At 46.3% G+C, this 26,516-nt stretch overlaps 1 protein-coding gene across 1 annotated transcript in view; it reads left to right on the forward strand.

The window, feature by feature from the left end:
- Positions 1-26,175, forward strand: part of LOC144116012 (uncharacterized) — a 51,546-nt gene extending 25,371 nt beyond the window's left edge. The window contains exons 6-7 of the mRNA XM_077650671.1: positions 6,118-6,293; positions 24,620-26,175. Coding sequence (XP_077506797.1) covers positions 6,118-6,261 — 144 coding nt within the window. The 3' untranslated portion in view covers positions 6,262-6,293; positions 24,620-26,175. The remainder of the gene's footprint in view (positions 1-6,117; positions 6,294-24,619) is intronic.
- Positions 26,176-26,516: the final 341 nt, after the last annotated feature.

A 26,516-nucleotide genomic window follows, 5' to 3' on the forward strand; every position in this document is an offset into this window, starting at 1 on the left:
GGTGCCGAAGTACTCTGCAGTTTAGTGTGAAACTGCATTTTTGTTCTTGTATGTCTGGATAGACAAGCGTTCCGATGGACGCGGCAGGTTGTATATGAAGTGATTGGCTGAATCGCCGCCAATCGTTTCCTCAACATCTATTGCCTCTGCACAATTCCTGCGAACATGCTGACCTTGCTGGTTCTGTGCACTTCTCATTCGATGGAACAGTTCTGCGAGTTGCTTGTCCACCTCTTCCTGTCCATCGGCAATGTTTTAGAAATGTACTTCGGCAGGTTCTTAAAGGGGGTAGGCACTGCATCCTGTCTTAAAACTGGAACGTCGCGCGGGATCACTTGCTCAGTGCCGTTCACAATGTGCAGGAATTTTTGTCGGATGTACCTCTTGACAGACAAGAAAAGCAAGAAAAATCAGCGCTTGGAAGACTGCTGCTGTCAAACCATGAACACAAAGTTGAGAGATGTGTCGCACGCCATTATAGCTTCAGCTTTAGAGAGCTTCAGAACGTTGTTTTTTGTTACACCAGTTTTGTCAAAGCATCAGCATGCGTAGAAGTGCTAAAAGTTCGTAACATGCGTCAAACAGTCTTTCACAGATAAGTGAATTCTCCTGCAGTGAATTGTCGGCTCTGGGAATAGCAGCGCCCACTTCGAGAAGAGATTAGGGCTAGCCAGCGGACGGAAAATCAACACTTTTTCTGAGCACGATTTAAAACGGGAATCACACCTGGGAGCAAAGCACCATCTCCAAACCTTTTTCGTAGACGTAGATGGCATTCTGCAAGCATGCAGCAAGCATAAAGAAGCACCACACGCAGCAAACCGCACTGAAACACACGACGACGAACCACGGCAAACCACGCGCAGACTGCCTTTGCTCCGTCGTCTCCTCCGGAACGCTGCTGGCGACTCCGACTGCAGCGCCCTGGTTGGCCCTAGCAGCATTCACGCAAATGGGCCACTCCTGTCTATGGGGAGCGTGCCGCATTTTTCACACCTCTCCTTCCAGACACCCTAACTGAGCTTTGCCGTCAAGGTGGCATACAGTGCGATCACGTTGAAGACAGGACAGCTGCAGTGTCCGCCACGGAGGTTCTGTCTTTCGATCTTTATGACTGTCGTTGCCCATGGACACACCATTCTTGCTTCGCGCAGCGCGTGTATTCATTTGTGGCATCAGCTCCAGCCTCATTGCACTGCCCGCTATTCTGAGTTGGTGAAGACATGACTAAAGCATAACTCTGGCTCAGGTGCAGTCTAATATTTTTGGTTGCAAGCTAAAAGTGATGAGTGGCAACTTTTAAAGCCTGTTTCTCACAGGAATGTGTTTTTTCTTGAAGTTCACAGATTTTTCGGACTGTTTATTTATTTGGACCATTTTCCGGGTCTCGCTGAGTCTGAAAAATCCGTCGGCAACTGTATAATGGAATAGTTCCCGTATTTCCAGTATACCGAACCTAGTATAATGTTCCTTCTTGTCAGCCTGCTGCAACATATTCCTATAAGTTATGCTGCTTACTATTCTTTTAATTAAATGGTTTCTGGCTTCTATTTCGTGGTCAGAAGTTCCTTATAATGTAATACCATAGGGTATAACTAGGGCCCTTCGTTTTCAGGTAAAACCAGACTTCTCCCCGAAAATGAACCTTCTAGATGATGTTCACTTTGCTCTTCACAAAGCTGAAGACACTGCAAGAAAATTTTTGGATATCTACTGCTTATTATTCCAGAGGGGTACCTTCAGTTAACTCAGGAGGGTAAATCTCTCTTAACACGTTCACTGCATCGTGCGTCACCGGTGGGTCACGTGTATCCCTGCTGTGTGGCACGAATACCAAGTTGTGCTGGTGGCCCACTGATGGGTCACGCTGCACCGGAGAAAGTTTAAGGGTGACCCACCGGCAGGCCATGACTTACTGGAATTAGCGCTCCAAAAATACTGCCGCAGTGAACATGTTAACGCTCATTTCTTAGACGTGGATTTAAGGACAAGTTCGAAAAGGGCGATTTAGAAGCGAGAGGCCAAAACATGGCTCTGATAAAGCTACGCATAGCCTGTATCTTGGTGACTGTGCCGGGTCAGAAACGAAGAACGGTATGAGTTAGGCGTGTGTCTCGCATAGTTCAGAAGGTAGTCTCACTTTGATCGCAGGCCAAAGGGCTGTTGGAAATGACTTTTAGTTATGTAGTGGAACATTTGGAGCCCAGGCTCTGTATAGTAGAACCAGTAGATGAGTTTGTAATGCTTTTGCTGAGCCATGTAGGGACTGCATTGTTATCTTGCTTCTGCATATACAGTCAAAACTCGATTTAACGAAACCCGATTTAACGAAGGTATCCTAATTCCCCCTCAGACGCCCATAGGGTTCAATGCTTTGACTAACCCGAAATAACGAAACCGATTCCGTGATCTGTCCCGATTTAACGAACCTTTTTTCGAGAAATAAAGGTGAAAAAGTGTTAATTTTTGGTCTATTTTGTAGACAGCACCCCAAAATTTATTGATTGCGAGTCAGCGGTAACAGCGCGGAGCATCTTCATCCCGTCGCTTTTTTCAAACTGCGCGGCGCAAAACGAGTTTTAATTTTGAGTCGAGCTCACGAGATGGCGCCAGCAGTAAAAAAGTTCCGTGCCACATCTCATAGACGGCGCTGTTGCAGTTCGCATGTTTTTTTTGTGTGTGTTTGTGTGTTGTGCTCTGTGTTCGCTCTTGTGCGGATTTCCCCGTGCCTTTGAACGCACGTCTTTGTCAAGTTCAGCTTGTTAGGCCTCCATCTGTCTAGCCTTGCTATCGTGAACGCGGACGTGGTGTGTGCGAGCAAGCGCGCCGCTAACCCTCCTGACTAGCAGATGGAGCCCTGCAAGAAACGAAAAAGGCTTACCCTGGACGAGAAAGCGGACATAATTCGTGCTGTGACAAGTGGACAGAAGAAATGTGACGTGGCTGCATCACATGGCATTCCAGCGAGTACTCTCTCCACAATATTGAAAGGGAAAGATGACATCCTCCGCGCCACTTCGTCGGGGAATCTCTCGCGCAAAAAAACGCTGAAGACCACTCCTCAGGCATAAGTTTCTCAGACTACGTGAACGCCGACGCAAACGCAGTCACAACGGAAGTTTTGACTGATGCCGATATGTTGCGGCTTGTAGGAAGCGTGGAGGGAGTGACGGCTGAAGACGCTGCCGACAACCCTGCAGGTGCCGAAGCTCCCGTGCCGACACCAGGTCAGGTGATGGATGCTCTCGATCTGCTGCGACATTTTGCCGGCGCACACGAGGGGACGGAAGATGCGCTGGACACACTTCAGACCTACGAGAAATCGGTGCGGCCGTTGCTCACAAAGCGCACGCATTCAAAGATCACCGACTTCTTTGGCGGAAAATAAATTTGTAGTCCCCTCGGGCCTTTCTTGTCGAGTAAGAATTTTTGTTGTTTCTTTTCATACGCGCTAGCGGCGCCGGTCGTGGTGTTGGCGCTACCCACTCGAAAGTAGCGCAGGGGGTCATGACGATGACCATACGGACCCCCAAAGATTGCGCTAGTTGTATCATTACCAACTTTGGCGCCAATTTGTCATTAGCTGTGTGGCTTGCCGTCCCGTCGGCGGTATTTAGGGAAGATTGTTGCGCCGCTAGCCGAACCGTCCTTTGGGTCGGTGCTACCGGCGTGAATTCGTCACGCGCGAGTGCGACGAAAAGTGAAAATGGTACGTGCTAACCGATACGACCGCGATAAGCTGGTACGGTTTATGCGGATGCAAAATGCATTATGTTCAATGGGTGCTCAGTCGGGGACTTGACTTTACTACTTTTAAAACGAAAGTACTGTTTAAGCGGGTATGTTTTAACGAGGTTTTACTGTAATCGAATGTACTGAATTATGTGCCCAAGAAATGCCTCATTCAATTTAACGAAGTTCTCGATTTAACGAAATAATTCACGGCTCCCCTCAACTTCATTAAATCGAGTTTTAACTGTACACCTAAAGAGCAACATATGCACTCATTATTTGGCTGGTCCCAGCTACCTGGGCACCATATTTGGGACAGTGGCTGCCCGTTGTTGCTTGATGACCCGAGAGCATATGTTTACACCTCTAACCACATGCGCGCTCGGTTTGGTGGTTACTGTCCACCCAAGTCATCATCCCCACTTGTGCCTTCACTGTTAGTATTTGGACGCCACAGAATGAGATGAAGTGTCTGATGAACACTGCCTGCACAATTGTCTCTGGTGCTGCTATCTGTGGCATGACATCATAGCTGCCAGCACGCAGCTCTGCATGCGCTGAGTATGGCCAGGGGCACATCTGTGAAGCATGCGATATACTGTCATCCCCTCAGAAAATGTAATATAATGAATGTGTACTTGGGTAGTCATCTGGTAGCAGTGTAGTTTTGTTTCTTCTCTTGTGTTCAGATTTTTATGTGGCATCTCTTTGAAAATAATGTACTGTTCTTCTGGTGCTACAGAATTTCTGTTATTGCTGAGAGTAAAAGCACTAGTAAAACTGTTTCTCATGTTAGGCTCCATGATTGCTTGCCATGTTGAGTGCTGCATCGAAGTGCACTTGTCTAATGCACGCTTACGGGCACTTTGAAGTTAGATACAGTCGAGCCCACATATAACTGCCCCACTTAAGACGAACTTTTGCTTATAACGAACGAGACCTGTGCGACCGCCAAAATATACATTGTTTCAGTGGCACAAAATCACATGTATAACGAACGTCATTAAGCCCTGCTGGTCGGTTACAGCGAACGGACGGCGTAAACCTGGCGCTGCCATGCGAGATAACCTGCCTCTGACCCCTTTGTGCGCCCGGCGCGTGGCATGTTTTCTTGAGCCTCATCCCAGGCAAACTGCCCGCCCCGTTTCATACCGCTCTGAAGCGAGCTACCCTTCCCGCGCCGACGCGCCTTCCCCGCCCCTCCTCGCAACTCCGCTCCCCTCTCCTCACTCTCTTGCAAATCCGTGCATGTCCTTCGCGATCAACCGCGCCGCCGCCGATGCCAATTGCAGAGGCCACGCTCTGTGAAGCAGGCCTTCCGTGGGAGCCAAGAGGTGGCTGCACTGACGCTCACGGACGCCCCTCATTGGTCTCTCCACTGGCACTGTGCGCCTCTATCTTTAGCTTGATTGGCTTGATCGCCACCTGTGCACATTGCATGTCTACCCCGTCGCGCACTTTTGTAAATCTTGTTTATCATGTTGCGGCGCGGACGTTTCGATGGCTTCGTTCAAATCTTGGGCCATAGTTGTAATTCGGGATGGTGGACGGGAACACCGTGCCCATTTGCCATTGTAATCAGCGGTAGAGGTGAGGAAAGCAGCCTGGGCGGAGGTGACGGCCACTGGCGAGCGGAACTGCTTCCGCAAGGCCGGCTTCGTCGAAACGGTGTCTGATGCCAAGCCTGATGCTTCGGAAGATGACCAGCCCGGCGGTGATTTATGGCAGCGCGTCGACTCCGAGAATGGGGGGGGTTATGACATTGGTTGTAATGATTTTATTTCTGTTTATGATGACACCGACACCGCAAAACCTTGCACGGAGGAGGGCATCGTTTCTGAAGTGCGGGACGAGAGTGACGCGGAGGTATCGGATTAGGGTGAAACTTCGCACCCAGCACCCATAAGCGCGCCTGTAGCAATGGGCTACATAGTGAGCCTCAGACAAATTGTCTATGCCAAGGGCTTCGGCGATAGCGCGCTTCTGCTTTAAACTGGAAACCTCCCTCGTCGGATCTGCGCTGCGAAAACAGACGTCCATATTGGACTTTTTCGCAAAGAAAAATATGTTTTGACAAGCAACTGTCTTTAAAGCTGTGGTCCACTTACTACGAACTTCGAGATATAACGAACGGATGCTGCGTGACGCTCATGTTCGTTATAAATGGGCTCGACTGTATAAACATGCACTGTGTCACTTCAGAGGCTCTGCTCCTTTTTTTCAGCAGCTTTGCAACTCCATTCGCAAAGCAGCGACTGCCCATAACAGTTACTTTTCAACCAAAGCAACTGTTTGTGACTTGCTTAGCAACAAAAGTGGCCACATGACCTTTGCAACTTGTCTTTGTGAATGTGCCTTAACAACCTTTGTCTCGGCCCAATCTAGAACCAGCAGCAGCCGACTGTGTCCCACTCCCAGCAGCGGCGGGTGAGCCAGTGCAGCAGCAAAAGCTGGAAGAAAGTGATGCATCAGCGTTGGCTGAGACCTGTTCGTCTCACAACACCTTATCAACGTTCAAAGTGCTGCTGAATTGGACTGGACAGCTGATGCCTCTGTTCAGGGTGAGTTTCTCGAGGCTTAGCTTGAAGTGCAACTTTATTGATACCTATAGAGGGTCTTTAGCTTAGTGCTGGTGTGAAAGTATAGTTTGTTGAAAAACTGGGAAGCTGGTGCAATTCGTAATGTCCTCAAGAGTGGAAGCTTGTGGGTGTTATATAGGGCAATTATAGTGATGTGATTGCTGCACCAATTGCGCCAAAAAGCAAAACCTGCTGCATACTGCTACATTACTACAAATTACGAGTAATCTGCGCCAAGCGTGTGTCAAAACTCTGTATGAGCAAAATTTCCTTATGAACAAGATTGTTACAAACAAAATTCTCGGGCACCCCGTATGATCTATACCTCTGCATTAGGCAGCAATAGCGGAAACCGCAATTTTTCCATAAATCCTTCAATCAGTTCTTAGTACATATATGAAGGCGGGCATCATGCTGGCTGGGCACATTGTCCCACCGCGTAATGAAAACAGAAGCAAAATAGGCATGCAGCACACACAGATTTATTCTGGTCATCCCGTGGCGTTGAGGGTGCGCCGAAAATGCGCATGGTACAAACATTTACAAATAGTGCCAGTGTTTACTTCAAAGTCTTTGCTTGGCCGAAGTGAGGAAACAGCACACTACCGCGAAGTTCTGAGTGGGCATCGATTTTACTGCTAGCATCCCTTTTAGGAGTCACAGCCATACGGATGCGACGCCGGAATCGAAACTTTCGAGACTGTGGCTGGACTGGATGCGGTGGCGGCACGCAATTCGTGGCGCGGCTGCGTTCAGTCTGGTTGTTGCAAGGTTATGTTATTTTAGTCGTAGGATAACATTTTAAAAACAGTTTTAGCATAGCGCGATCTGCAGTGACCTATCTCCGCACCGGGAGATGTCCCTGAGGAGTGCACACCTGCTTCTGTGCAGGAGTAGTTGGGTCCCTGCGGAAGTGAATCACTGTACAGTCGAACCCGAATATATCGAATTCTAAGGGGATCGGAAAATAGTTCGATATAGCAAAAATTCGATATACAGATAGAGGCTTAACCCGCATCTCGTGATCATGACAAGCTGTGGCTTACTACCGATTGCAAGAGTCATGGCACGCAACGTGAAAACACTTTGTCACAGAAAAAAAATTGCAAATTTTCGACTCCTTTTGGCTGTGATTAATGAAGTTGAAAACACCAGTCTTGATCTTCTCGAGACAGTCGAGGTACGACAGCTTGGTACTTTCCATTTCATCGCAACAACGCCGAATAAGGCAGAACGCTGATGCCAGCTCAGCGGCTGTGCACGGGTGCATCTCTTCTGGAACAAGTTGTCTTCGTCGTCGCTGGAATCGCCTTCTTGGGCGCCAGCTATTCCGGCCACAATGACCTCATCAGTGAGGTCAGCTACAGCCTGAACTTCGCTGTCGGTGTTGATGAAGTCCTCAACATTAAGTTGCGATAGGACGACGCCGGGATAATGGGACAAGTCGCGAAACGCATCTTCCAAGCAGTGTTATCCAAAGCTTCAGGACATTCATCTCCAGCCACTTCAAGGCCTGCCTTGCCGAAACAGTTGGCTACCGTGGCCTGTTTTACGTTGTTCCAAGCGCCGGTAATCATCTGAATGGCGCCGAGCAGGTCAATCTGGAGATCAGTTCCCATATGGAGGTTTAAAAGAAGCCGTTGAACAAGTCTCCTTCTGTAGCCTACCTTGAAAGCCTTTGTGATACCTTGGCCCGAGTTTGATGGGCCGAGCAGTTGTCTAACAGAAGGCATACTCGGTGGCCCGACCTGCCCAACTCAGCGTCCCAAGCCTGCAGCCTTTCATCAAAAAGTTGGCGTGTAATCCAGGCCTTTATATTACAGCCGTAGCGGACGGGAAGCTGCTTGCAATTCTTGAAGCAGCGCGGTGACGTGCTCTTTCCGATAACAAATAGACGCAGCTTGCACGAGCCATCCATGTTTGCCACAAGCAGAACTGTAACACGCACTTCACTCATTTTCCCACCGTTACTGAGCTCCCACGGAGATCGAGTGTCTTATTCGGCAGCATTTGCCAAAAGGGACCAGTCTTGTCTGCACAGAAGACTTCGGCAAGTGAAAACTTTGCAGCGATCTTCGGCCACTTCTCTGAAAGCCACTGCTGCATCTCCTGGCTGCTTGCAGCACCACTTTTGCCTAAAATGGTTTTTCCCACAATGCCGCAGCAGTTTTTAAACCTTTGCAAACACCCAGTGCTACCGAAAAAGTTCTCTTCGCCAAGAGCCGTGGCAAACCATTTGACCTTCTCCATTAACATGGGGCCATCCACGGGGATGTTTTTGCTTGGACTTTGAGAAACCATGTATACAGTGCCCTCTCAATTTTGTCGAAAGCAGCGGGGCGCACACGACATGCTCCCGAGCGACTTTGCTCACCTGCTTTGAGCAAGCATGTCCTGCTTGTTTTTTAACAGTATACTTAGAGTGCTCCGCGGAATGCCGAATTCATTTAGCATCCACCCACTCTTCTTTTCTTTCTCTTTTCTTCCCAACTCCTCTTATGCCCAGAGGCAATAAATAACGCTATCAAAAAAAAAAACTTGCTTGGCCCATACAAAATATTAGAGCTTAAGCTGGACAGAAATTCTTGGCTGGTTTAAAATCCTTGTAGCAGCCTTCATTCCTGGCCAGGCCTAACATCACGTGGAGGTGTGCTTAAAAAGTCTAGTTAGACATTCTATTTCTCAGCTTGATTTTAGTGAGCGAGACCTGGCTGAACATTCGTTCGACAGCGGCCTTTCATAAAGGTAGTGATAACAAAGTGCCAGCTTAGACATTGGATGGACTTTGGCTCACCGGCAATATGTTTTGTATTTCTCATGCTTGCCCAGAATTCACTTTGAGCCGGGTATCCTCTATTAGATCGTCGACATTGTTTGGAGCAGGAAATACTCGAATTCTATTGCCTCAATTGAATTTTCCGCTATAAAAGCACCGAATGAGCGATGGTCAAAATTGTAGTACTTTGTTTTTTTGGTTCGGGAAAGTGCAGGTTGCTCAGAAGCTTTAGGTTCGCAGGAAGCCCCTTCAGTTCACTTTTAATGCATGCAAAAATAAAGTTATGGTGCCTACCCAACAGAAAACATTTGTCAGAGATTCTGAGAGAAGACGTACGTTTCAAGGTTGTCGAGAAAAAGAACTCCCATACCGCATGCCCTGAAATGTAATAATGTGCGCTACTTCCATTTGGCGCTGTCTTTCTGCGTAGTTGCAGGCATTCTGACTCTTGCCATTAATGTATTGTAAGACTGGCCTTCGGCTTTGGAATCTTCAGAGGCTGGCGCTTAACTAAGAAGACGATGAGAAGTGCCAAACGGTCGAAAGCTCGAGCGCTGAACGCTTAGTCCCTCGCGCGTGCTCTGGACTGACGGCTGCCTCTGGTCTGTGCCTGGACTGTACCGCTGGTTGTTTGCGACGCTGTGCTTTGCAAGACGTTCCTTATTACAATATTCACACAAGAAAAATTCCTCATCTACCCAGACAGGGGCCGGGGCCTCGCACTGAAAGATCTTGTTCATTCCCTCAAATTCACTGATAACTGGGCATAAAAATTCAACAAAAAGTCAATTTTGGTCATCAGTGTACATTTTGATTAATATGTACTCTTCCTGGGTAGCAGCGCTCTCTGCTTTTCATTGCTTCAAAGTGGGCTTCTAGATTCATGATCATTGCAAGGCAGGTGCAAGGCAGGTGCAAGGCTGAGCCATCACAAGATGTCCAGCACTGCCTCCATCACCTCGGGCTGTGTCTCGCATAATTGTTGGTGACATCACCCGAGGTAGTGGTGGCGTATGTTTCTCTGTACTCTTTTCCTTATTGGAAAAATCCCCGCAGGGGGGCGTCTGCAACTCGCAGGCGTTGGTGAGTGGCGACACCACGGGTTCTCGAGCATCCGCAGGGACATCCCTGCAGGGGGATGATGGTGAACAGTGCATCACCACGGACCCGAGCACCCGCGCCTAGCCGTGCGTGGCATCGCTGTGTCCGGGGAAAATGGGCTCCTGGTGGTTGAGCCAATGCCGAGCGTTTGGACCTTAAAGGCCCCTCGGCGGAGGCAACACATCACTTTGGCCCCAGCTTCCTGTAGACGGCACCTCCGGCCTGACCCGACCGGGGGAAATCGGCAGTTGCCTTTTCCTATCCTCCTCCCAGTCTTTTGCTTTCCTATCTCTTTCTCACAATTCTCCTATCTCCTTCTCACTTCTTGGTTTTTCCTTTTTTTCTGGCGGCGAGGGTTAACCTTGTGTGACCAACTACCCTGAGTTGCGTCATATTTGGTTATAGTTGAGGTGTACAGCTGGCGTGGGCAGGACTTGCTTTCAAGTTCCTGTCCCGTCCCCTTGATGGACTCCGTGGTGGGTGGCTGGCACCATGACCGAAGAACTAAATTTTTCTTATGGCTCCCCTCCTTTCAAAACCAGATCGCTCTCTCAAGAGAGGGCGGAACGAAGCAGCAGATTTTTTTGCCAAAAAGAAACCAACATTCGCCAAGTTTCACGTAATCCACAGTCAAAGCGATGAAAAACGAGCAAGAATAGTACCTCCATTCCTTGTGTCAAAGTGCTTGACTGAAACCTTAGGCATTGGCTGTAAGCTGTCAAAAATGCCCAGCAGCAACTTATTGCTCGAACTTTGCGACAATGTCCAACACTCTAACCTCTCCAACCTAACGTCCATAGGGGAAATCTCGGTCTCCGTGACTTCTCATCGCTCACTTAACACTGTCTGAGAGGTAATATTCGAAAATGATTTTGTTCACACCACTGAAAAAGAAATGCTCGAAGGGCTCACTGACCAAGACGTCATAGATGTCCACCAAATCAAAATCCGGAAGGACAATAAGGAAATAGACACAAAACACTTGATCCTTACGTTCAACACCAGCACCTTGCCCACCTTGCCTGACACTATCGACGTGGGATATTTGAAAGGCAATGTAAGACCATACATACCCAACCCTCGCAGATGTTTCAATTGTCAAAGGTTTGGCCACGGTTCACAGAGCTGCCGCGGTCGCAAAACTTGCGCAAACGTGCTTCGAAGGATCACCATTCCGATGAATGTGACGCAGCCCCGCGCTGTGCAAACTGTGGAGGAGACCATGCTGCATACTCCAGGGTGTGTCCGTCCTGGAGGAAAGAATAAGAGATAATCACCATAAAGACGAAGGAAAACATTTCATTTAAAGAAGCGAGAAGGCGTTTTGCGCTTACGAACACATTCTCCTTCACAGCAAAACAAAACAAACTTCGCTGATGTAGTGCGCAGGGGCGTAGCACCACACAGCACTCCGGCACCTGCCAAGGCCACTCCCACCGAGCCTATGGCAGGGCCATCCACGTCCTAGGCAGGGACAGCGAAAGCTGCCCTGCCATTGACAAAGCAGGGAGTGCCGGACGATGGGTCGGCATCCCACAGGACTTCCCCCCGTCGGGAGAGGCCTGAAACTAACACAACCGCGGCTGCGCGGTCCTCCAGCACCTCTGCCGAGGTGATGGATGTCCGCCCACTCTGCAGCGGTGGAACAGCTCTTTTGAGCGAAAAAAAGACAGGCCCCTCATAATGGGCATACCACATAAGTAAATCCCCTTTCATTTCCTCTCAAAAGCATAAACATGGCTTTTTTAATTCTCTGGAATTGTAGAGGACTTATGTGGAATTACAGTGACATAACACATATTTTAGGGTCAATGTTACCCATAGTTTCATGTCTTCAGGAGACCAATCTTGGTCCACAACATGTGCATATCCTGAACCAATATAAAACTTTTAGACGCGATCGAGAGCAGGCAAATCGACTCTCGGGAGGCGTCGCAATTGTCGTTCAAAGTGGCGTCTCTGCTCAAGAAATCAAGCTCAAAACAAAACTTGAGGCGGTAGCAGTCAGCATCGTCAGCTACAAAATACTAACAATCTGTTCCATATACATTCCTCCACATTTTACAATAACAGTTCATGACCTACAAGAAGTGATAGATGAACTTCCAGAGCCACATCTGGTAGTTGGGATTTTAACGCTCACTCCCCTTTTTGGGGAAGCGACCGCTGCGACTCTAGGGGGCAAACAATTGGAAGATTTTATTCTCACAAACAATATATGTCTTTTAAACACGGAAAAGGCCACATACTGCTCTCCAACCTCAGGAAATATGAGCTGTTTAGATTTGTCTTTTAGTTCACCATCTGTTTGTAACGATTTTAAATGGGATGTTATCGACAACACATATGGCAGTGATCACCTTCCTGTGTTAAAACGTTTGACATCCGCACCAGAAATCATCCCAACTAAACCGCGACCTTGGAAGCTGCATTTAGCAGACTGTTAAATTTTTAGAGCACAAGCCAATTTAGAAGATATACGTAGCTTTAGAAAACCTCAGCATCGATGAGATAAACGAATGTTCACGAATTGTATAATTACTGCCACACTCTTGGCTATTCCTCAGTCTTCGGGAGTGGTGCGGCAAAAACAAAGTGTGGTGGACAAAGGAATGCAAGGAAGCAAAAAAACAAAATAGAGCTTGGGGTAAATTTCGCAGGTACCCAACACAAGAAAACCTCGTACATTTTAAAAAGGCAAGAGCCAGAGCTCGGTACGTCCGTCACAGTGCCGAGAAAGCCTCATGGCAGAGTTACATTTCATCTATAAGCTGTTACATAACATCAAAGAAAACGTGGGAGCAGGTTCGGAAATAAATGCCAACTTCTCACCATTCACGATTCCTCTTTTGACAACACCTGGCATACAAACAAGCATAAATGAACTGGCAGACATTTTGGGGGAACACTTCGCTGCAGTTTCTAGTTCATCTCACTATACACTCATTCCTGAAATACAAAAGTATTGGTGAAAAGCAGACTTCCAACAAGTGGAGCTGCAAACCAACAATACAACAATGTAATCACTCTCCAAGAAATCAGTACTATACTGTCTGCCGGCAAAAAAACTGCTCCAGGACCCGACCAGATACACTATCAAATGCTTGCCCATCTTTCCCAGCCTGCCATAGAGGAACTCTTGAATTTCTTTAACAAAATATTCACAGAAGGAAAAATACCTAAAGCGTGGAAGAAAGCCATCATAGTGCCATTCCTGAAACCTTGAAAACCACCAACTTCCCCAAGTAGCTATAGGCCGATAGCCCTCACAAGCTGTCTCACGAAATCTTTTGAAAGTGTCCTTAATATAAGATTAACATTTGTCCTTGATTCCCATGAACTTCTTTATGTCCATCAATGCGGTTATAAAAAGGGATGCTCAACAACAGAGCATTTTGTCCGCCTCGAAAACACAATAAGAGAAGCTTGTGTGCACAAACAGCACTGTCTTGCCGTTTTCTTCGATATGGAGAAAGCGTATGATACAACCTGGAGGTTTGGGATTCTCCGCGACCTGGGCAACCTAGGTTTCCGCGGTAGGATGTTAAACTGCCTCACTGACTTCCTTTCGACCGCTCATTTCAATTACGCCTGGGATCAACCCTGCCCAGGAGCTTTGTTCAAGAGGACGGGGTTCCTCAGGGATGTGTTTTAAGCACGACATAGTTTATTATAAAAAAGAATTCCATAAGTAAAATAATCCCAAAGTCCATCCTGTATTCAGTTTACGTTGATGATGTTGAAATAGCCTGCACATCCTCAAACATTGCAACATGCGAGAGACAAATACAGTTGACAATGTATAAACTAGTGACATGGGCAGATCAGAACGGTTTCCAGTTTTCCACACAAAAAATAGTAGCCATCCTTTTCTCGCTGAAACGAGGCATACAAGACGACCCATTCATACACCTGAACGGAACACAGATACCCACGGATCCCTAAATATGCTCAAAGTACTGTCACGTAAACGTTGGGGTGCTGACAGGACGTCTTTTACAAATTTATCGCTGCATGGTACGCTCCACCTTAGACTACGGATGTATAGTTTGTGGGTCAGCGAGGCCTTCATACCTGAAACGACTAGATCCAATAAATAATTTAGTTTTGCATCTTTACTCTGGTGCTTACAGAACGTCAAACATACCTAGTCTTCATGTACAAATCAACAAACCATCGCTTACAGATAGAAGTACCATGCTCACATGCTCATACATTTTAAACATCCGTTCACTGCCCAAACACCTATGTTGCCAAATAGTCGCAAAGTGCCCATCTAGAACACTGTTTCACAACAAACCGCTCGCTATCAGGCCACTCATTCTGTGTATTGAAGAGATGTGCCAAAACCTAGGCGTACTAGATACATTACCTGACATTGCTCGGAGACGAGATCCACTGCCTCCATGGTACAATTTTCCTGCAATCTGTGAGCTCACTCTGACACAGTTCCATAAAAAACAATCTCCGCAACAACATATAGTACAAGAATTCCTTGCGCTCGAAGAAAAATACAGTAGTTTTACGCAGTTTTATACAGATGATTCAAAAACAGACGTTTACGTAGGAAGCGCAGTGGTCCGAGGGAAGTCGGAGAAAACAGTACGACTTCCACAGTGCTCATCCATCTTCACTGCAGAATGTTACGCAGTCTGTGTGGCCGTAGAAAAAATAGAAAACGAGAACCTTACCAACAGTATTATTTACACAGACTTCCTCAGTATACTTACAGCTTTTCACTCTAGAAATGCAGTCACTCCGATTCTTGGTGACATCATGCACAAGATAGTAACAGCCGCAGCTCGAGGACAAAACAAAGTTCTGCTGGGTTCCCAGTCATGTCGGAATAAGAGGCAACGAGAGGGCAGTTACTGCACTGCTAACGCTCGTGGGAAGGAAATAAAAAAAGTAAATATACCATTTAAGCATTGCATAAACTTGGAACAGCGTGAATTAAGAGAAAAATGGCAGTCGGAATGGAACGGTGAAGTGAACAATAAACTACACTTGGTGAAGCTAGTTTTAGGTGAATTTAAATCGTGTGCACCAGGAACGTTTTAAGGAAGTGATTTTATGCCGTCTCCGGATAGGTCACACGCACCTTACGCATAACTTCCTCCTAACAAAACAAGACAAACCTATTTGTGAATGCGGAGATGATCTTACGGTTAATCGCGTTTTATTTTCATATGTGCAACTAGAAACACTAAGAAAAAGTATTTTACCCAATTTTATAATGAATGCATTCCTTTTCATCCAGCACTGCTCTTAAATGACAATGCCATTGTTAACATACATTCAGTTTTTAGCTTTTTAAAAGAAGCAGGAGTACTTGAAAAACTGTAAATTTTGAACCACTGGTTCGCTTTATTGCATGATGCACCTCAGCCACTTTCTCATTCCTGAGAAGAAGGCTGAGGCTTTTTATTTGATTGGTTCGGAGCCTCAGGATCCTTGCCCAGCCAAGGATAGCCGCTGAGGCTACCTTACCTTCTCTGGGGCTTTTACCATTAGCTATTTCCAGATTTCTTCTTCTCTGTTTTTACTAGGCAGTTCAATATTTTTAGGCCATCTACACCATCGACGATTTTTCGTATTCCTAAACATTCTACAGAAAACCAATTCTACACCTTGAGCTTGGCGCATGATGGCCTTAGCAGCCTATGTGCCATAAAACCCAACACATCACAACACCTTATTGGAAAATGTACGATCAACCTGAAAGTTTCGCGAGCAAGAATTCTTGTGCATTATATACAAGGCACTCAGTGTCAGTCACCAAGGCAGTCACATCGACTGCCAGATTACAGGCTAGCTCTGGGGAATGACACACACTTTAGAAGTACGCATTTTCTGCCTTCTGTGTAAAGGCTGTTGGGCTGCCCACACAGATCGCAATATTTCACGTAAAGTTTGGTATCAACTAACAGCGCTTCAACAAAGAGCCGCTCTGCAGACGCATCAATCGCTGAAAAAGGCTGTTGGCCAAAAATAAAACATAGCCAAAAAATAGCCACATAGCCAAAAGGAAAACTTTGACGCCAACTCGGACAAAAAGTAGCCTAATTTGGCTATTAATAGCCCAATCTGGCAACCCCGGTCAGATGAGAAGGCACATAGGGAAATGAAGGAGAGAGAGGGAGAAAACTCAGTAGAAATGTGCCGTTGGTGCTAGTAGCCTAGTATAGTGCCAGTTGTGTGGCGCTGCGGGCGCAACCACCACCTGGCTCGTGGCTTCCGCGATCGGCTCCGGCGGCGTGCGCGTCCGCTCCATTGCGGAGGCCATGCTGGCTCCTTCCAGTTCTCACGTCTCCCTCACCAGGTAGAAGGCGGTGCCCTCACTTACAACCAGTTTCCTCGTTTTTCCGAGGAGGCATGGCTTGCAAACGTCGCCGCTCGCCTCCGTGTCGGGCACTGTGCGAACGGAGATGCGAGTGTCTTTGCAGAAAGCGCACCTCCCAGGGGCCCGGCGTAGCGTTCGAAATATCGAACGGCCGGCGAAACTGGAGTTTGATATACTATGCTACTGTCCTATACTTATACATAGTATTTTCAAGGGGATAATCTTTGTGTTCAATATAGTCAATAATTCGAAATATGCGGGTTCAATATATCTGGGTTCGACAGCAGATCCCGCTGCGCTAAAACTGTATTAACTCCATTATTCCTATCTTTTACTCAATGACTTTTCTTTTTTCAAATATAGTTGCTAGGAACGGCAAAAGATGGCGCATGGTGGCACGTCAGGTTGCGACGAAAAATTTATTTAAAAATAATGTAACTTATACACTAGAACATACAGTATATATCTGCACCAAACGCTCACTTTTCTGGGCCAAAAGGCACTTTTGGCTGCTCTAAAAGCTGCTTCAAAGTGACTTTAGTCAATCTCATCACTGCAATTACCATAGTATTGGACTAACAGCTTTCATTTGCAGCTTGTATACTTATACCCGACTTGAAGTAGCTGGGTGTATGAGACTGAATAGCTCAATGTAAAATGAGAGGGGAACAACAAAGAAGCATCTTAGTGTGTAGTGGCAGAAAAAGGCATATTTTGGAAAGTTACAAGCCACACTGTCTGAAACATTTCACTTTTTTTTTTTCTTAAGGTGCTGGGGCTCACTTTTGGTGTTCTAAACAAAGCAGCCATAGCCTGTAGTTGCATTGGCTGTCCACGAGCCACCCTCTCAGCAAGTAGCTGATTGGTCCTGACAGTGACTAATAAATGGATGCAGTAAGAAAAAATGGCTGGTTGTTCAGCATTGCTAAGCATGAAATAATGTGCGAAAGCATGGTTTTTTTGCAGGTGGACACCACGGCCACATACCTCAAAGTGTGATTGAGGTGTCAGAGGTGTCCACTGACCCAGGGAACCAGTTGCGCCTTTCCTTTCCCCAAAATCAATGAAGTCTAGAGCTTCCCCTGATTTTGAGCAAAAAAAAGGCGCATAAATGCCACTGCCTACTCAACAGCATGATTGAGGTGTCCAGTGAGCCAGTTACACTTGCTACTCGGAGGCTTCACACAGACACCGCTGAAACCCGGGGAGTGCAGCTAGAAGTGCTTTTGCACTAAAAAATACAGTGGTAATGTTCACATAAATAGTAACAGATTTAGCCTGGACACAAATTGTTAGTGACGGAAAGTCTAAGTAGTGAAAGACCAAACGTGCCTTCCTGCAGTGTTTCTTGCACAGTAGGTTTTGCGTATGATGCGCAGTTATTAAAAACAGCCACTTGCTGGCAGTGCTGTACTTGTGTTGTAAGGATGCAAAGCGTTTGGCTAGTTTGGCAATTCTAAATTTAATGCTTGCTGCACTCTGCTGAGGGCAACACAACACAGGAAGGGATGTGCATAGACACTAAACAATGCCTCACATGCAGTGTCTCTGCACATGATGTATGCTGTAAACTTTAGAAACAGGAACGAAGACGAGAGGCAGACAACACGTGTTAACTGCCACCTTCTTTTATGTAATGGCACATACTTGTTCTTTTTAATGTGGGGCCATAAAAACACAAAAAAAATTTTCACAGAGCACAGCCCATAGCACAATTTGTCTGTGCTATTCACAATGCCAAGAAAAGCCAAATTCAATTTTTTAAGCCGATAGAAAAAGCATGTTGATACTGGCATCCTTTATTTTGTGATATCTTGAGCTTTGATAATTTGAGCCCGAAAGGCATTTTGAAATACATATACCGTAAAAACTGGACTGTAGGTCGGACCGGAATATAGGTCGACACGCTAAGTAACCAATTCTAAAAATTTCAGAAATCTTTTTCAGTGGAAAAAGTACCCAAAGACATCCTTACCTTGAACCAAATGCGACTCAACAGGTTGCACAATGGTGACAGTATTTATTTTCATTTAAATGCTGCTCGTATGTACACCCGGCCAGTTTTGTAACAATATCGCATGCCCATCGGCCCGCGTGTTTGTTTCTGGCACACAGAAGTACAACGCCGTAGAGCAAAGCCCTTCCTCTTCATGAATCGCCGCACCCAGGATGGCGAGCCCTTGAATTGCGCCCTCGTGAGTCTAGAGGCACGCGCAATCTCTACCGCATTCACGCGGATGCATTCGGCAGTCACAGGAAGCGATCTTGCATGCAGCGCAACCTTTCCTTCCAATTCTGGATATGCTGCGGTCTGCCCACAAAGTGATGTTTTCTTCTGGTTGCTGCAAGTTGTAATATGCAGCTTCTGCCTCCACCAGTACTGAATGTTCTTTTCGGATACTCCAAATTTATGCTGTGCCGCCAGGTTGCTGTGAGCTTCCGCGTACTCAATCGTGTTTTCCTTGAAGGCGACTGTGAATTGCCATCGGCTTCTGCTCATTTTGAAACAATATGTGAAAAGGCAGCCTTTAACCAAAATAGCTTCACAGCAACGGAAACGCAAAATGGCGGTGCGAGAATATCGCTAATGTTGACACGCCGCGCTGCTGCTGATGGTGATGGTGATGGAGGCTGTTGGCTTCAGCCGCCCATTGTTGCAAGACTTCTGTAGTTATTCCGCCAATGGCTGGTATATAAGACGGGGGTCGACTTTTCGCCATAGTTTTTTGAAAAAAAGTTCGACCTATATTCCGGTTTTTACGGTATTTCACAATACTGAAAACTACAGCATGTACAGTAGAATTTTTGATACGAACACTGCTCATATGAATTTTGGGATGATAAGAGTTCATAAAATTGGGTACCATGTACAGAATTCCGGATGTTCCAAACAGGCTTCTGCGCCACTACGAATGTTACGAACGTGCAAGATACAATCGCTAATCGTGCGGTACACACAGAGAGTAGAGAGCGTGGGCACGACTTCATGATTGCCAGCCATGATGTGCGCGCCACGACTAGTGTGCTGTGGCCGCATGGCTGTAGGTGTAAATCTTGTCATCTGTGAAGAGATCTGCGTGAATGCATTGCCCATGCTTCTGTATACAGATTATGCTAGTTTTGGATGATATGAAATTTCGGATGGTGCGAATTTTTCCGCTACCCCATGAGATTCGTATCGTCAAGATTCTACCATATTCTGTACTTGAGTGTTTTGGTAAAATGCAGTAATTCTCTGCTGCAGTTTTATACAGTTGAGCCCACATATAACGGCAACACTTAAGACGAACTTTAGCTTATAACGAACAAGACCTGCTCTACCGTCAAAGTATACATTGTTTCAGTGGCACAAAATCACATGTATAACGAACGTCATTAAGCCCTGCTGATCGGTTACAGCGAACGGACGGCGTAAACTCGGTGCTGTGATGTGAGATAACCGGCTTCCGACCCCTTTGTGCGCCTGGCGCACGGCATGTTTTCCCGAGACTCATCGCAGGCCAACCGCCCGCTCTCGAACAAGCTACCCTTCCCCGCCGATGCACCTTCCAACATCGTCCCCCCGGCCCTTCCTCGCAACTTCGCTCCCCTCTCCTCACTCTGTTGCAAATCCGCGCATGGCCTCCGTGATCAACCGCGCCGCTGCTGTTCACGCTCCGTGAAGCAGGCCTTCCGTGGGAGCCAAGAGGTGGCTGCACTGACACTCACGGACGCCCCTCATTGGTCTCTCCGCTGGCGCTGTCCGTCTGTATCTTTAGTCTCATTGGCTTGATTGCTGCCTGTGCCTACCCCATCGTGCTTTTGTCACTCTTGTTGCGCTTCGTTCAAATCTCGGGCCCTGGTTGTAATTCGGGATAGTGGACGGGAACAGTGCGCCCATTTCCATTGTGTTCAGCGGTAGAAATGATGAAAGCGGCCTGGGCGGAGGTGACTGCCATTGGCGAGTGGAACTGCTTCCGCAAGGCCGGCTTCGTCGACACAGTGTCTGATGCCGAGCCTGATGCTTCGGAAGATGACCAGCCCGGCGGCGATTTGTGGCAGCACGTCGTCGACTCGAACATGAGGGGTCATGACATTGGTTGGAATGATTTTATTTCTGTCAATGATGACGCCGACACTGTGGAACCGTGCACGGACGAGGGCATCGTTTCTGAAGTGTCAAAAAAGGATGAAACTTCGGAGCCAACACCCGTAAGCGCGCTTGTAGCAATGAGCTACGTAGAGAGCCTAAGACAACTTGTCTATGGGCGTCGGCAATAGCACGCTTCTGCTTTAAATAAACTGAAAACCTCCCTCATCGGACCCTCGCTGCAGAAACAGACATCCATCACGGACTTTTTCGCAAAGAAAAAGTTGTGTTTTGACACGCAACTGTCTTTAAAGCTGTGGTCCACTTACTACGAACTTCGGGATATAACAAACGGACGCTGCGTGACGCTCATGTTCGTTATAAGCGGGCTCGACTGTACTCACCACTGCCAGCTATGTAAACTAAGCCAGCTTACTGATGCTTGTAAGCACCTTTTTTGGTTCAAACCCCAGCGAGCCGGCCAGACACTGATTTTGCTGCTCCAAGATGCACTCCAGAGTGACTTGGGCCAGCAACATCACTAATGTCCATTTTTAATTTTGGTACTTGACAGTTTTTGCATGAGTTGTGTAATTCGTCATGAGTGTATTGAGTGCATACACAGATGAGGCCACTTAACCACCACCCCAGTATATAAAACACTTGTTCAGTAAGAACAGAGGATGGTGGCATGACACTGGGTGTCAGATACAAGAGACTTTCTTAGTGCGAACACACAGGCACAGCAAAGATACAAGTGGACTCTCGGCACACAGCTGTGGTCTCATGGGCATTGGTATGTGTATCGAACAGTGAACAGGACGCAGTGATGGGTTGCACGAATTAATCGTCACTTGAACACAGCATTACCTTGGCTTTCGATGGCTTTGGCGTTTCTTTTGAGTCTCTTCTGAGGGTTTTTCATAGGGAAGTGATCTCAAGGCAGGGAGAAAAAGAAGAGTGGGATGTTCACAAACTGACTACGCGACTTGTTCTTCCCTTTAAGTGTAGGACCCTTGGTTTCTCTCCATGGTGGGGTTTCTGAGAAGAAGTGTTATCATGCACCTCGCCTGAACTGTGAGAAGTAACGTGCCTTGTCCATCAGTGGAGTCATGTCTCTTGTTACCGTCCACCACTGCAATATCCACCTCACAGGTGCACTCTGTCTTGCTTTGCATATGTGCAAAATGTGTTGAGTGTCCATTTTTATTAGGTGCTGGATAAAGCAAAACTTGGCTAGCATCTAGAATGTTTTCTGCATGCGAAAGCATGCCACTGCACTCAAAATTAGCGTTGGCATGCTCTTATCCCTTTGTCTGTGCTGCTGTCATGATAAAAGTTGAAGTTGTGCAAAAATGATCCCAAAATGATGGATTTACACCTGAAAATCTCATTACTGGCTAACGCTACACTGAAATTAGTTTTATCTTTGATTGCTTGACTTGTGATGCACTTATGTAGCCAGGCAGCATAGAGCCTCTCTCCCTCGACTCCACCACCCCAAGGCTACCAAGTCCCCGTCCACCATAAATCCCACATATTTCTCTAGCTATAATGAATCTGGTACCAGTGCCAAAATTTAGGCAGGGCAATTGCATATGACTTGTGCATATCATAGAAAAACTGCACCATGAAACTCTGCTTTACGTGAGTTTCGTGTGTTTCGCTCAGCACACTTGTTTAAAGACTTTGGAGTACAGTTTTTTAATGGGGTTCTTAATTTAGAAGTCCTGCGGATGGGGGGTGGTGACATGTAAGTGTGGGGAAAGCGCAGCCCGGGCTGATTTTGTGGACTCTACGTAACCCAGAAAATGGTCTGAATAATGGAACAGTCTCAAAATTTGTGAACTTCAAAAACAAAAAAAATTGCTTCTCAGTAAAGTTGGCTTGAGAAGAAATCATGAATTTTGCCCTTTGTTATGTTACACTTGCAAGTGTAATACTGGCTTCCATATGACCAAGTCGTACTTTTGTCATGTCCACACAGAACATGTCCACACCACATCACTCGCCAATTATACTGAGCCATACAACTTCTAAATGTGTGAGAATAAACCCTTAGCTCATTCTTGCACAACACAAAATCTCAATTGATTCAAAACGATGGCACATTTGCTGGTGAATTCCTCCTCAACCCTTGTTCATGTTTTTTCTGTTGTCGAGCTCCATCTTCGTGCCTTCTTTCTACAACTGAGTCAGAATGTTTTTCATATCGCATAGTAAACTCCAGGAGGTACCATGTATTTGTCATGGCCTATCTTTTGACATTTTCGTGATGAAATTCAGGTATCTTGAAAACTAGCCTATGAAACTTTATTTAAAAAAGGGGGGGCAACTGCCAGAGGTTTGCGCACCTATGGATCATTCCTTGAGCCATGCCTAAAAGCAATACTGTGCTGTGACTGCAGTGCATACCCACTGTGCCGCTCTATACTTTGCACAAGGCTTGCTGATGCGTACCACACAAAGTAAGGAGCCCATTTTGCAGGGGAACGACTATCTGCAGCCAGAGGCCTCCTACGCTCCAACCTCCCTTGAAAAGCTGCACAGTCTGAGTTGTAGTGATGCTACTGCTGTCATGTTATCAACAAGATTGGATATTCTTCTTTGTAGGCAAAAAAGGCCATTGTGTTGAAGAAGAGTAGAGCTTGCTCTTACCATTCTTTACCTTGTGTACTAACAATTGCGCATAAACACTGCCATGCTCTATCCAAGCTGATCCATCTGCACATTGATTTAATTAATTTGTATTCAAAGTGTCAGCTGATGGTGCAATGCTCGCCTGCATCTTAGTCTGAGCAGTTGAGCTTTCACTGAAAGCTCTACGTAGTAGGAAATATTGGTTGTGAAAATGTGCATGTCTCTTCTGAGGAACGCCTGTGTGTCATCGGTGTGCTGCAGCGCAGGCGGCAAAAAACAGTCGGCCGGCCACATGATTTCAGTGTTGCCAGAAATGGCGTGATTCTATTCTCGGTAAATTGCAAAAAAAAAACTGCTTTACATTTGCAGTTAAGCCATTATTTATTCAGTGGCAATAAAGGCAACATATTAATATTTAGGTTAAGCACTAATTTTACAGCTTTTGTCCTTTTTCGTCGGAGCATAGACTAGAGGAGATGCAGAAATTGCGCGGGCTGCCCACACTGTGCAGTTGCAATCATGGTCGGGTCTACTCGGACCGTATTCCCGCGTGAGGTGCGGCAGGATTTTTTTTTTGTCGCCATGTTCACCCTCAAGCTAGGTAGCAAAGCTATATGTGGTGGGCGGAAGACACAATCATGATTGGTCTGCGCTGAGAGCCTTCATTGGCCGCCTCCAGCAGGCGGCTGACCACCTGGTGAACATATCTAGCACAGCTTGATTGATGGCGAACACCTACCAGCCGCCTTCGTCAGTTTTTCGCAGGGAAATCGCTCGTTGTGGGTCGGCCTTAAAAAGTCTGAAAAATCGGTTCGAGGCTGTCGTCATCATTGGACCAAACTACAATCACTGCAAAATAAAGGCCTCTCCCTTTGACCTTCAGCTAAGCCTGTTCTGGGCCAATGGCAACTGTCTTATCCCTGCAAACTTCCTAACCTCATCAGCTCACCAGGGCCTCTGCCATGCTGTGCCACGACTGCCTACATTTGCCTTCTCTTGGAACCCATTCTGTTACCCTATGGGACCATCGATTATCTTCTCTTCACATTACATGTCCTGCCCATGTTCTTTTTGATTTTCAGCTAGGGTATCATTAACTCGCACTGTTCTCCTGACCCACACTGCTCCCTTCCTGTTACTTTATTAATTTCCCGTTGATCAACACCAGAATTCATTATGCGAGTGGGTCTATTACGCGAGTAAATACAGTATGTAACGTGCAGAAGTCATGGGTCATACTTGAAGTGTGGCATGGTTCTTTTAGACCAAACTCTTATCACTTTCTTTTGTTTCACTTTGAGTTTAGTCTCCTCCTGCTGCTTCTGTCTTACTGAGACTTAACTATTGCCTTTGCTTGCATGCCACATGGTTGTATGCAGAGCCAATGCCTGCGGAGGAGTTACTACAGTGACACGTGGAAGGCCGGCCAATGTCCCAGCATGAAGGTTCACCACATAAAAGGGTGCACTGGCATCTTCAGTCGCCCACCAAGGAGGGACCACACCAAGGGCACCAAGCCCATGCGTTAGCCAAGTTTTTATTTCAGGGCACGAAGCAAGTTAGACACATTAAACATTCACCTTAGCCTTGTTGCCCTGCAGTTCTGGGGTTCCAAATTGTAGTAACTACAGTTTTGCTGTTGTAACTTCTCGTAAGGACTTTGTAAGGCGGCAGAGGCTGCTTGGTTCATGACAGTGTCAGCTGCTTGGCTTTGCCTCGTGTGTGTGCTCACGTAAGGAAACATTGCTCTGTTAGAAAGGTCGCTCTTTGGGCTGCCAACAGCAGGATGTTGCAGGGAAGGTTGTTGCTCACCGAGCTGCATCATTACAGCATGAGACATTGTAAACCTTTTGTCAGGACTTTACATCATGCTTATCCCAAGTGCTCGGGCAGTGCGGGGCAGACATTCAAAAAATGAACTATAACAGAGCTGACAGCATTCAAGTAATGTTCTTTTACCCACCTGGCTTGTACATCTGTGTCACTTTAATTTTCTGTAATTTTTGGCTTTAGAGCCTGGCAACTGCGGAAAGGTTTCACTTTGTTTGTAGTGCAGTGCACTGCTTGAGCACTGTACATGAGTTTGACGAGAAAGGACTATAGACGCCTAATTTTATTGCGTGTTTTCTTCTGTCAAACGATTCATTAGAAATTCGAATACATGGATCACTGGGTGGTGTTTGCCTGCAACCGCTAAATAATTTATAATTGAATATCTTATCTCATGCTGTTTCGATTTCGGCTTCATCGACCGAACTACGACTGTAACGTCAAGTTGATGTTTGGTTATGTTATCTACTAGAAAAACTAATATAATCCAGCCTCTTCCAAGACTTGTAATGACAAAAAATGGCCTGTCAGCGACTATATTAGTTTTTCTAGGGGATCATGTGACCAAAACATCAACTTGACATCACAGTCGTTAGGTCGACAAAACCGAAACAGCATCAAGAAGAAATTCAGTTATAAATTATTCAGCATCGTTTGAAAGAAGAAAGCACTAAAGCAAAAATTTGTTGTCTATAGTCCTTTGACTATGCGTGTATGCATGCCTTTTTTTGCCAAGCAGGAATGTTTGGTTCCTTTTATTCAGGCACAGTTCCAGCAAGTGAAACTGGTGCAAGGCCCAAGATGAATTGTGAATTGCAAACCTAGTTTGCTCCTATACCGAAGGTCATTAGAAGTAAGGCTGTGTAAATAGTGAAGCTTCACTTTTAATGAGAAAATGTTGTTTATAGTTTGATACTTGTCTGCGGTGAAGCTCCACCAGCATCTATGACTGTCGCGCACTGTTCCTCTGCGACGAAAAAATGTTCTGTTTTTAAAGCTTGCCTCCTGAACAAAGAGGTATCCTCTGTATGAACTTGCAAGCGCAAAATTTTTGTTGTCTCTGGCTTGTTTACGGAATGAGACATTAAAATAATTTTTCTTTTAATGCTGTGGTTGGTTGGTGCAGTAGTGAGACACAAACAAGTTCCATTTCGACAGGTGCCCACCCATTTCTCTTTTAAGGTATATGAATTAAATTGTTTGACACTAATGTTGCAGAAACAAAATAGTGTGTTAGGATATAAAATATGGCTTATATTAAAGTTGGTCTGCTGAATTTTATTGTTCATGTGTTTTTTGTGGTAATTGAAAGCTTGTCATGCATATGAATGCATGCTCCACTCTGATGCTGAGAAACTAGGCAGAGCATTTTGAAGTTTTTTGGTACGAGAACATTCTATTTTATGGGTAGCATCTGTGAATTCTGGTGCTAGTAGTAAAATGCAG

This window comes from Amblyomma americanum, chromosome 1, assembly GCF_052857255.1.
Source record: "Amblyomma americanum isolate KBUSLIRL-KWMA chromosome 1, ASM5285725v1, whole genome shotgun sequence".
NCBI classification, from domain to species: domain Eukaryota; kingdom Metazoa; phylum Arthropoda; class Arachnida; order Ixodida; family Ixodidae; genus Amblyomma; species Amblyomma americanum.